Genomic DNA, 13,064 nt, shown 5'->3' on the forward strand with positions numbered 1-13,064 from the left:
ATATTGGCAGGAATAATGGTTTTTACTCTTTCATTTACTGTATACAGTGTTACAATAATAATTAGATACGTAGATAAAGTAAATCTGTTATTTTGTAAATAGTTACTTATTATGCTTGGACACACACTAATGAGATTTCGATTTTTAAAATTTAGCTTTACTTATATGCAGAATTATAGGGTGATTCATGTTTTTCCATACTGACAGTACTCATCCTTATTATATTACACATTATTATGCACTGCTATTAGTCATCACTATTTGTCATACTCCACTAAAAAGTTAGGTGATTTGAGATATTTTTGCATAATGTTTTAAGTTTCATTGCTTATTTGTATTTATTTCACGTAGGCCTATTTGTCCAGTCCTGCAAACCCTTACTCCTGTGAATAACCTTTTTCATAACATATAGAGGACTACTAAAGTCAACTGGACCATTTGTGCAAATCCTGATTACTTGCATGTGGAAGAGTTGCAGGATTAGCCTTTAAATTTTTCAGTCATTAACTCTCCTGTACCATGAGTTAATTAAACATAAACTTGCTAATACCATTTTTTTGTAAATAACTCTCTATGTAGAAACTAACTAAAGAAAAGAATAGGAAATGATTGATCCTGTTTCTTATGAGGTTTATCAAAGATAGATGTATGAGAGCCCTATAATTGTCTTTTAAAGCAACTGTGACAAGATGATTCTAGGAATCCTTTTTCTTATCTAATGCTTAGAGGTTAGAGAGGAGAAAGGCAGATTAGTACCTAACTGTACCTTCTTAACTGCTTTGTAACTAGTCTACTGGCAAAATCAATCTGCAGATTTATCACTATAATCTTTACTAATGATTTATAAACTGACTACAGTGACCTGTCAATAACGGGTTTTCCTTCCTACCCTGACCTGAGCATAGTTTCGGATAGTGTCATGATCTTCATCTGCAGAAAATACACAGTGGCTGGTCATCTTAGTCTTGTCATTGTCATCTATGCGTGTCCCTCCAGGGGCTAAAAAGAAAGAGAAAAAACACAATAAAGATGGACTGCTCAGTAAAGGTGTCTAAGTCTAAAAGCCTTGTCTACACTAGCACTATGTAAGCAAAACTTTTGTCACTCAGTGGTGTGAAAAAAACACTTGAACATAAATTTTGCTGGCATAAGCACTTGTGTTGCCACTTTATGCCAACAAGAGAGAGCTCTCCTGTCAACATAATAAAACCAGCTCAATGAGCATCTCCCACCAACATAGCACTATGCACACAAGAGTTTATGCCGGCAAAATTTAAGTCACTCACGGAGGTGTTTTTCACACCCATGAGCAACAAAAGATTTGCCGACATAAGTGCTAGTGTAGACAAGGCCTTACTAAAGCTTATAACCTCTTAAGGATCACTGAGGTCAACGTGGAGTGAGAACAGGCATCAGATGCAAAAGCAAAGAGAAAAGAAAGTAAAGCCAGAGCACTCATGGACTATGGTGGCATTTGGCATGTATAGAGAAAGGAAAAGTCAGGATTTCCATGCTATGCCACATCCTACAGACCACTCGGCCTACAGAGTCATAACAGGAAATCTTGGCTGGCTTTGAGTGTTGAGTGCTGGGTGTGGTCCTGTGGGGATTACTGATTGGCGCCAACTACCTGATAAATATACTAGCACCCTTATGTTAATTTTCATCCCTGTTTACAAATATATTAACATAATCCTTTCTGAAGAAAACTATTAGTACATCATCACTTGTTTTAAGATTCAGAACATGCTGCTACTCTCTTTACTGCTTACCATACCTAGCAAGTCAAGTACATTAAACCTTATTAAAACTAGTTTTATTGGCATCAGATATGTTCAATTATGAATGTGATGTAATAAAGCTACAAGCAAATAGTATAGGTATACATGGTTGTGTGATCAAACTCTAATCTGCACGTACTAGTATTTGCATGCAAATTAAGGGATGCATGTAAACATTCAGAGTTTGCACACATTTCTGAAAGTATCAATTTTTTTTTAAAATCAAACTATATATTTAATACCAATAATTGATGTATTTTAAGGGGACCAGCTATAATTATATTAAATGTGTCATAGCGAGATACAACATACTAGTAATTTAACCCATTAATAGGCCTCAGTTCAGCATGTGAACAGCCCCATTGAAGTCAGGTGAATTAGGGTCATAACCATTTTGTCTCTACCATTTTTATGCTAATATAGAGTTTCAGGGGAGAACGAACTATTTTCTAGAGGAAAAAGCAGATAGTGGAAATAACTAGATAAAGTTACGGTGTGAACAAAATTATCGATGCAGGTTTGTAACAAAGCGTCCCAAACAGAATTTGAACATAAGATGCTTTTAAAAAAAAAAAAAAAAAAAAGTTTCAGGTAAAATTAATACTGAAAATATTGACCATTATGCTTCAAGAAAATCTACTAAATACAAAATGGAAAAACACAGAGTTGCGATTCAGACACGAGTGCTAGTTGATTATAATCATGATGATATACTGTTATCTTTAAATTCAGACTCCTAAATGTACCTAACAGTAACCTTTCCTCATATGACCAGTCTTGCATCTCCAAATACCGCTAACCCAATCACCATCTTTATAGCTTGCTACCATCTCAAACTCAATACAACAAAAAACTCAGCTTATTTTCCTTCCAAACCTCCTCCATTCCCACCGACAATTCCACTATCTGCCACATCACCCAGGTTCACAACCTTTGTGTTGCATTATCCTCTCACATTCAGGCTCTCACAAATCCTGTTGCTGCCTACTCTACATAAATTTATCTTAATAAAACAACGGTTCTTCTCTCTTTGATCCTTACTGCAAAAAACCTTTGCCCTAATAATGAGCATCCTTTCCTTTGAATACAGCAACTTTCTCCTGTTCAGTCCAAAGAGCTACCTTCGAGTCTTCCACTCCTCTTGTACCATGCTTTTCATGCCGACAAGGTTGTCCCATTGTATGCTTGGCCTGTCTGCTGTATTCATCTGTTGCCTCTTGTCTTATATGTGGATTGTAAGCTGCTCAGGGCAGAGACCATCTTTTGGTTTGCACAGTGTCTGACATAGTTGGATCCTCATCTATGACTAGGGTCCCTAGGCACTACCATAATACAAATACTTCACCAATCTGATGGTGGACCAAATAAGTACCTAGATAGACAGAACTGAGGGCAGAGTTTATAGCTTTTGTGGAACAAAGTGTACACTATTTAACCACGTTCCTCCACCAAACGGTTATGTACAGAAATTTCCTAGCATCAACAAGATGCACATAAAGTTTACCTAACATGCTGCCAGCTACCAGGATATCAAAGAGCGTGTCGGCATAGCGACGATAGTCTAGCCTTGAGCCTGTTGAGTCCAGAAACTTGGCTACAGCCTCCAGGTCATTCCCAGCTTCATTGAGGCCTTGGATGATTGTATCCCTGAAAACTGTAGGTTCAAATTTCTCCTTTTCATCTAGGAGGGGAAAAAAGGAATAAAAAAAGTCAGCCAGCCATGTATATGCTTAGATTTACCTATTAAACAGCAACTGACATGTCTGCAGTATGGGAGCATAACATATACTTCCATTCTGGTTGTCCCATTTCACAGGTATCAGTTGGCTTTTGTTAGCTCTGGGAATGGTAATTTCTCTCTTCCCCTGGTTTTTCAAAAACTAAAAAGGAACATGCACAACCAATCTTGGGAAAATTAAATAGAAAAAAATGCATTAGTGCAAAATTAAATTGCATACATCTACAATTTTCTATTCCTATTTCTCTTACTAAATGTATTCCTCAGTACTATATATGATGTTAAATTAGATGATACAATACAGGATATACAAAGCTGCCTAGTTAAAAGTGCTGCAGGAACTTTCAGTTTTTCATTTTCTGATTTTTTTTTTAAATTGTAACTGCACCTTAATTCATGTACCAACATGTGCAAGCCTTGGGGAAGAGAAGAGATCACAACAGCCAACAAACTCCTATTTTTTATGAGCACAGAGGAGGGTGGGTGGATGGGTGGTTGTATAGTGTCACCAGCAGTCGTTCCCTAGATTAACAGAAAGCAACAGCTCTTGAAACAGAGAAGAGTGACCGTCAACGATGCATCACCTAGTTCAGTCCCTGGGCAAAAATCTTGACTGAAATGCTCACTTGGACCTCCAGACAACTTCTTGAAGTCAAGGCCCTTAGTCATAATGGATGCCTTTGCAAGTCCAGAGAAGCTTAGACACATCCGCATATACCTCCTGTTGCTGCTTCTTTTTTTGATAAACTGACAAGCTGTTTTTTTTTTTTTTAAATTAAATTCATCCTCCCAGCTAATTAGGCTCATGATTTGTTTTCAGCTTTGTGAAATCAGCCATTTTAAAGCAAATTTCTCTCTCTCTCTCGGTCTCAGGTCTGGGTTTTATTCTGTTTGCACATTAGAAAAATGATCAAATCATGATCACTTGTACTGAAGCTACCATTAATTTTTAGTTCTCTGATCAGTTCCTCAAACGGTCTAGATTTTAATGCAGGACTGGACTTTGTAATATTATATCCTGTGATATAACAAGGGCAGAGGGCAGCAGGAGAGTACATCTATTTGCAAACGCCTGCCCACTGCTAAAGGCCCCTCCCCCAGTCTAAGGGGAGGAGCCACTGAGCCTGGAACGCAACTGATTACTTGGGACAACTAATGAAAAAAACAGGAAGGGGCGTGAGGGTCACAGGTTTAAATGAAGGGAGCCAGAAGGGGACAAGCTGCTAATAGGTAGCCATGTATATTTGAAGCCTCCCAGCGAAGCAAGGCCTGATTTACAGAAGTGTGCTTTGAATGGCTTAGGTCTGAAGGTGTTTAAACCCAAAAAAACCATGAATTTTACATAGCATTTTGTCATCTATTTTAGGAATGGTGCCAAGGCATACGGTCACATAATAGCAATAACAAAAAGAATACAATAGACTCTGCACATGAAGGAAAAAACCCCTCTTACTAGTAAATAATGATGAAGGTCTATTAAAAACCTAGACCAAGCAAATAGTTCTGCCATTGTACCCTTAAACTAGCCCTACTCAAACTACACATTCTACTGGAGCAGCTTCCAGGAGCTGTGAGGCCTGTAATGAAAATACGCTCTAACTGTCCATGAGGAGTTTTACCACAGGTATATATAATGCAAGTAACTCAGTGGGGATTTTAACTCTTGCAATGAGACATGGAGAAGAAGAGAGGCAGTCTGTTTTACCTATGACCCATCAGAGCTTCAATAGACTAACCCAGTGGGTCTCACCCAGGGGTACACGTACCCTGGGGAGTACGCAGAGGTCTTCCAGGGGGTACATTAATTCCTTTAGACATTTGCCTAGTTTTACAACAGGCAACACAAAAAGCACTAGCGAAGCCAGTACAAATTAAAATTTCATACAGACAATGATTTGTTTATACTTCTCTATATTCTATATAACGAAATGTAAGTATGATATTTATATTCCAATCAATTTTATAATTATATGGTAAATATGAGAAAGTAAGCAATTTTTCAGTAACAGTGTGCTGGGACACTTTTTGTATTTTTATGTCTGATTTTGTAAGCAAGTAGCTTTTAAGTGAGGAGAAACTTGGGGTATGCAAGACAAAAATCAGACTCCTGAAAGGGGTCCAGTAGTCTTGAAAGGTTGAGAACCACTGTGCTAGAGCGCCATATGGGCAGACTAATGGCCCTGGCCACTGAGCACCTTACACTTGATTCTTGGCCCACTTAATTAGGGAAGGTTAGTTTTTCTGAGGACACACCAGAATGCCTCAAAAAAAAAAAAAAAAAAAAAAAAAAAAAAAGGCACTAAAAATAAAAGTTCCACCAATTAAATGTGCAGAGAAGGAGTGGCACAGTAAGCCATGTATTATAACCCTTAGCAGACTATCATAATTTATTGGACGAGAGGTCAAGGGACATACAGCTCTGAAAGCCTATCCAGAAGAAACAAACCAGTAACTTAAAGAATGCTTACTGAAGCTCATTTTAATCAGCTGCCAAAAACAAATGCCATGTAACTGTTCTGATAAATCCACTGTAAACCAGAGCAGTTAAAATCCAGGTAAATTTACACATAATAGAATCAATTACTACAGCTGCTAGGATATATATATATATAATCTCTCTCTCTCTCTCACACACACTTTCAAAAAATGAACAAAACAGTAGTTTCTAGCGACAGCAGAATAGCTAGATTTCAAAGTTAAAATAGGAATCTATTATGAATTATGCTCAGTGGTTTCTATAGTATCATATCCATTACTACCAATTGTTTCTTTTCACAGCCAAAGTGAACTAACTCCATTCTACCATTTATTGACTCAATTCCCAGACTAAGCACATAACCTACAGCGACCAATGATCTGTAAAATACATTATGAGATGCATCTGTGCACATAATAGGTTATATTTCACTAGAATATCTTGGTGACATTGGAAAACCCAGTGCCAGCTCATGCCAAGGCTCCAGGCCTCATTAAACACTGACAAATGCATAGCTGGAAACCAGTCTGGCTTACCATTGTGTTAGTACTGTTAAAATAGATCTTGAATTATAACATGTTTACACTTTATGGAATGCTTGTAGGATGCTCCATGTATTAATCCTACTTATAATACTTGTATGCCATGTTATAAGGTAATGTTTAAATATTTGTTCTGTAACTGTACAAATGTTTGCTAAAACTGTAAATCCCACACAGTCAGAGAAGAAGCATTTTACCAAGTGTGAAATGCTAATTTACCACAAGAGTTAGCTCCTCCCCCAACAAAAGGTCCACAGACGTCAGATAAGCCATTGTGGACAAAAGACTTTGTATATTGCTTCCCCCATAGCCCTAAAGAGGGTGGTGCACAAGCTCTCATTCCATCAACAGCTTGAACACTAGGAGAAGGAAATTCAAATACCTGTTCAGGAAAAATTGTTATCCCTATGCTGCTTGAACTCTGAGGTGCGAAGATTTCTAAGCATAAAAGAGGGGTCCCCAGCTGTTTAGTTTGAGTTAGCCCTAAAGGATATATAAAGCTTGCATATTATAACAGCTACTATCATATTTTGGAATCTAAGCCCTGGTCTACATTTACCTGGTGATTCGGCGGCAGTCGACAGGAGTTATGCAAACTACACAGAGTAGCTTGCGTAACTCACGTCGACTGCTGTGCTTCCCTTCTGCGGTGTCTTCACTGCGCTGTGCCACAGACGTAGCACAGACACAGCGCTACTTGAGGGAGTGATTTTACTCAGTCGACTTCCTGATCGACTGAGCGGGTCTACACTGACCGCTCAATCGATCCAGAAAGATCGATCTGGCGGCAGCGACTTGTACCACCATCAGTATAGACATGCCCAAAGACTGTATCTCACATGTGTGTGTATGTATACCTGTTCTAGCCTTGTATATAACTCTTACTTCTTTTCTTAGTTAATACCTTTAGTTAGTTTATTGTAGGATTGGCTACAAGCGTTGTCTTTGGTGAGAGAGATCAAGATCTGGTGTGACCTGGGATAAGTGACTGGTCCTTTTGGACTGGGAGTAACCTGAATATTATTGTGATTTTTGGTGTAAGGGATCATCTACAACTGAGGCATGCTTGCCTGGGAGGCAATATAGATCAGAATACCCAAAGGGACTCTATTAAGGTAGCTAATAGTGCCTGAGGAGTTCACACTTGTTACTTGTTTGGTGAAATCTAAGTCTAGAACACACCACCAGTTTGGGATTTGACAGTCTGCCCTGAGGTTGGCACCCAGAATTGTGAGCCACTCCAAACAGTGTGACAACCTTGATAAGTGGCATTAGCATTATTCAGAATGTGACAGGGTATTCGCTCCCTCAAGGGTAGTGGGGTCTAATGGTCAGCCTTCTCTCTCACGTGGCATGGCCCTTGAAGAATTTGACAGTTCTGATGCATATTATACAAACACGCGCTCACAGAGACCTGGGAAATGTTGGGTGAAAGGAAGTGGTCCTGGGAGTAAGAAAGGTTTCCCGGGGCCAAGAGCCTTGCAGAGAGGGTGGGGCAAGGCTCCCCCTCTCATCTCACTAACTGAAGCTGAGCTGAGAGAAAGGGACCAGCATAAAGATAGCTTCCTGTCTCATAGCAGTCCAGACACCAGGAGATACCAGCAGAGAAAGCCTGCCTGCTGAGAAGTCTGAAGGTTTAAGGGAAAGGGGACAGCTGGGGGGGTGAAGCTGATAAAAGCTGCACAGCTGACTAATCCACAATCAAGCTCCAGAGAAGAGAGCTGGAGAAACGCCTGTGTATGGAGAGAGTGTTGCACTAATTAATACAACCCAGTTCCCTAGAGGAGAGCTGGGGACTCCTGCTTAAGGAAGGACTGAAAAGGGGCAATCCTAAGAAGGAACCTAGAAGGGTTTCCAGATCACAGACTGTTTCAAGTGCAGGAAAGAAGAATCTCCTGAAGGAAGGAGCCACAGATTCCTAGCTGGACTAAGCTGGAGACAACAAATATCCCTGGGTATACCGGAGCAAGCTTCACTTGTGCTTATGGTTGTCATTAATAAACAAGACCCTCAGAAGGGGGGCGCTCTTTGATTACAAAGATCTGTCTGGACTTTTCTGTAGCCCAGGTAAAGGGATGTGAGGCAGGTATCACCTGAAACAACATGCCTGACAGAAACGGGGCACACCAGATGAACTCCTCACCATCACACAGACGACATAATTTCAAAATTTATGGAATCCTGAAAACAATAAGGGAAGAGACTTGGTCATAGACAGACACATTTAATATTAAATTATTAAAACCCCCTATGAAAAGGAATTTTGTGGTATTTTAATATTTTTAATATGAATTAAAAAATCTAACTCTTAAAATCCATAGTCACAGTAAAAATAAATATTGGGAAAAATGTATCAAACTGTTTAAAGAATATTAAAGTTTTCAGACTATCATCCTAAAAGAAAGCACTATATGCCCATGGGATATTTGAGAAGTAAGAAGTTACCTTCATTTTAGAAATTAGAGGCCCATTTTGGAGGACTGCATAGAATGACTCTAAAAACCTCATCAGTTGAAGTTCATTTTTGAAAGCTTCTTCTCTTTTAAGAAATCTTTTTTGGTTGTGCTTTCTTAACCAAAAATATGCCTTTACAGTGGCAGCTGGAAGTGTCTAATCATCATCAACTATTTTTCCTAATATCCAAATCTTCTGTAATCCTGGTTAAAATCTCGCTTTCCCCACTAATACCAAACAAAGCCAAGCTCCAGTGTCTCATATGAAGTCATAAAAGTATACAAAATATAACTTTAGTTACATTAAAAATACTAACAGTATCCTTAACATTGTTGGGAGGATGGGGGTAGGGTAGGAGGGGAGACCTTAATCCTACTAAACTTCAGTTACTCCATCTGTTCATTTTCTAGGTCTTCAACACCAGCATTTCAAATTAGAGGACAGCAGGCAATGCTTTATATGTCTGCGATAATTCTAATACCTTCATGAACAGGAAAAAAATAAAGCATTTAGCCTACCCCTCTTCCTAGTTTTGAACCGCTGTCCTGTTAGCACCGGCTTCTGATGCTTATTCATAAAATTTCTGCAAGAGAAGGAAAAATAATTTAACCTACGTATACAATTTTAATCAAAGTACTTACATACAATATGGTCACCTAGCGGTAAAACAAAAAAGTAGAATCCAGCAACTCTAATGACAAATTGATGTAAAAATTAATTTTCATTATTTTCAAGACAAATAAAATTGTTATGATTACATAATTTGTTTGAAAATGAATTTCCCTGATAAAATTGGTTCTTGACAATACTATAAAAATGAAAGCTTTCATTTTACACAGAAATTCACCAGAAAATAATCTCAAAAGTTATATTGTCCTAACCTCATTTGTCTTGCCTCCAGTTCAAGAGACATAAAGTAGAGAAATTAATTACTGTATTGGATAACGAGTCTCAGGACTAAGAATTATCTTAGCTCTAATAAAGGCCAGCTTTAACTAGCCATAGGATCATCTATAGGATCAGGGTTTGTAGATTCATATAAATTGGCATCATCATCATAATAGAATTTCCTGAATTCTAAGATAAAAAAACAAAACTAAAACAATAACATTTAAGACTAGATTAAAACCTTATAATCCGATCTGAGTAAGGGACAACAGGCTGCTTCACTGGCTCAGGAGCAGATCAAACTGTGATTTACAGGAGAATCACAATTCCTCCCCTGACTGCCCCTTACTCTAAGGAGAGAGTAAATTACGTCACCCCTTTTCAGAAAGCAGCTTACTCTTGTCTTGTGCACCGAGTCAATTACTCAGGCTGACAAAAAGGGGAGCAGGGAAGCATGGATCTTCCCACTCTCTGCCACTTCCCTTGCTTGCTTCACTTAGCTTGTAGTGAGAATAACCCCTGGTATCCTCATGAGCAGGCTAAAAATTTGAGCAAGGAAGTAAGGGGGAACCTTACTCCTCTGCACAGTCAAGGAAGGGCTGCAATAATATAGCCCTCAGTGATGAAAAGCAAATGACTAATGTCTGCACAGAGTCCCACTGAAATCAATATGGGTCCTAAAACAAAGAAGTTGGCAGGATCAAGTCTTTGGCAAAGCACCTGGCACTGGCCACTGTCAGAAGACTGGATACTGGGTTAGATGGACCATTGGCCTGACCCAGTATGGCCTATCTTATGTTCTTAAATACTTCTCTCAAACACCAAATATATTTTTCCTTCCCTAATCAAGTGTATAACCATGATTTGTTTATTAGCTACTAAAGAACTGGGAAGAGAAGTCATTGCCTTCAGTGTGCCACACAAAATGGTAGCTAGTTTTCCTCCATCAGCAATTTTGTATTTAAATAGATACTTTAAAATCTAAATGGCATTCCATTAAATAATATTAAGATAGGATGAATATTGGGCCTAAACTTCTGGAGAGTATCCCATAAATACAGGCCTCAATTAATGTGAGATTAATATGGCAATTCTGATTAAACCTTTACTCATTCATAATTATTAAATAGCATATTATCTAATGAACATCACTATTCTTCAATTTTATTGAGTATATTAGTATAACTGATTTAATCACATAGCTATGTTTTGCATAAGCATCACATCCTAAATTGCCAAATGATTGTAAGTGATACAGAGTGAATATAATGAAGTTTCATTACACCCTACCAGCTGTCCTATCTCCCCCTACCTTGCCCACAGATGAGGTTATTGTTTGGACTGGGTAACTCTCCCATAGGTGCTGGAACTAGGGGTGCTACCGCACTCCCTGGCTTGAAGAGGTTTCCATTATATTCAGGGTTTACAATTTGGTTCAATGACTCCCAGCCCCCCACTACACAAATTGTTCCAGCACCCCTGAACCCATTCTTGACGCACGTATGAGCTCCCTAAAGTTTTATCTATTCCAAATCAAGTTTTAGTGAAGGTCCAAAAAAAATGAACTATAATTTTAATACACACCCATATCCACACCCACACATACCCTACCTCATTTTAGGCCCATTTGTTTACAAATGAAATAGAGAAGATTCATTCTTCTGCAAGTCTCACTCATGCTACCGGTTTCAAAGCACACACTAGACATCCCATCACCTCCTTCTAGATTGAACAAAGTGAATTCCTGGCTTCACAGATCGACATATTCTATCCATTACAAATTGCTGTACAGGATGCAGAAATAGAAACTGCCAGTTAACTGTTTTTTTGTATCCCAGTAAATTAGTTTTTGAACACCCCTCCCAACAATGCTCTAGTGATATAATCTACTCCAATTTCTGAGAGGTCTATCTTTTCCAGATATAATTAGGGCTGTCAATTAATCATAGTTAATGCATGCAATTAATGAAAAACATTAACTAGATTTAAAAAAATAATCACGATTAATCGCAGTTTTAATCACACTGTTACCGTTTTTACAGTGCAAATCTCTGTAATAAAAATAATATAAAGTGAGCACTATACACTGTATTCTGTGTTGTAATTGAAATCAATATATTTGAAAATGTAAAAAATACCTATAATAAATTTAAATTGTTATTCTGTTATTTTTAACAGTGCTATTAAAACTATTAATCACAGCTTTTTTAATCTCGCAATTCAATTGTGATTATTTTTTTAAATGTTTGACAGCCCGCATTAAAATATTATTATCTGGCCCCTGTGTTAGTCATCCCAGCAGCGTTGCAATGTTGTAACTCAGGAGACAAGCATTCTGTAGTCCAGGGCTATGACTTATCTGGGATTAGGAAATGCCAGCATGCATGGGAGAGAAAGTGGAGAGGGCCAGAAAAATTTAGAGTCTTGATTGGCTTTGCTGCCTTTAAGTCATAAAAGTAAAGACCCAACCAGCAGTTATAACTTCCCATACTGAGAATATACTCTCTCTCAAAAAAAAAAAAAGTCAAACAAGCTACAGTTTTACCAGAAGTTAAGAACATTTCAAAGAAGTTACAATACTGCATAGCCCACCCTCTGGCAATGCACTTGCCTACTTGCATTTTGTGAGTTAAAATAAAAGATGGTGAATGAGATGGCACAGTGAAGTTTAGAAAGCATTGTTGGAACTGAACCTCTCCACTGAGCAGAGTCCAGCAGTCTCTCTTGTCTAGTGTTCAGGAACTTCACAGGAGGAGTACAGAGAAACACAGGTGTACCCCTTTACCAACTAACACCATATCTAGAGCAACAGTAAATGCTTTCTAAATGAATTAGACAGATCATACTGCCACTAGTGCCTACATGTTTTAAGTCTTCTAGCTAGTGACCTGATAGATCTGACATATTGATTTTGCCCGTGTAACAACCAATTATTTGTGAAAGAGTGTGATGTGTACTAAAAAAAAATCTGCATTTCCATAAGTCTACTACTAATAGTGGATTTTATGTTTGTGTTCTGCTAGTCATCATAGTATCAGACTGGGTTGGGAAGAATATTTTCCTCATTGTAGCAAACATAAGGATGTTCATTTCAAGAAGACACAGAAACCTTCCAGCAGGCTGGGAAAGAAAATATGAGGCAAACCATAGAATATGCATTAATTAATCCTACTGTCACAGCTCTT

The 13,064-nt window shown here is 38.2% G+C and overlaps 1 protein-coding gene across 3 annotated transcripts in view; it reads right to left on the reverse strand.

The window, feature by feature from the left end:
• Positions 1 to 13,064, reverse strand: part of BZW2 (basic leucine zipper and W2 domains 2) — a 78,945-nt gene that overhangs the window by 53,674 nt on the left and 12,207 nt on the right. For all 3 annotated transcript variants that reach the window (XM_067562107.1, XM_067562110.1, XM_067562108.1), the window contains exons 3-5: positions 9,510 to 9,574; positions 3,286 to 3,462; positions 896 to 999 (exon numbers count right to left, since the gene is read on the reverse strand). In XM_067562107.1, the coding sequence (XP_067418208.1) occupies positions 896 to 999; positions 3,286 to 3,462; positions 9,510 to 9,567 (339 nt within the window). In that variant the 5' untranslated portion in view covers positions 9,568 to 9,574. The remainder of the gene's footprint in view (positions 1 to 895; positions 1,000 to 3,285; positions 3,463 to 9,509; positions 9,575 to 13,064) is intronic.

The sequence above is a fragment of the Emydura macquarii genome, unplaced genomic scaffold (assembly GCF_026122565.2).
Source record: "Emydura macquarii macquarii isolate MOO-44397 ecotype Brisbane River unplaced genomic scaffold, CSIRO-AGI_Emac_v2 contig_2422, whole genome shotgun sequence".
Lineage (NCBI taxonomy): Eukaryota > Metazoa > Chordata > Testudines > Chelidae > Emydura > Emydura macquarii.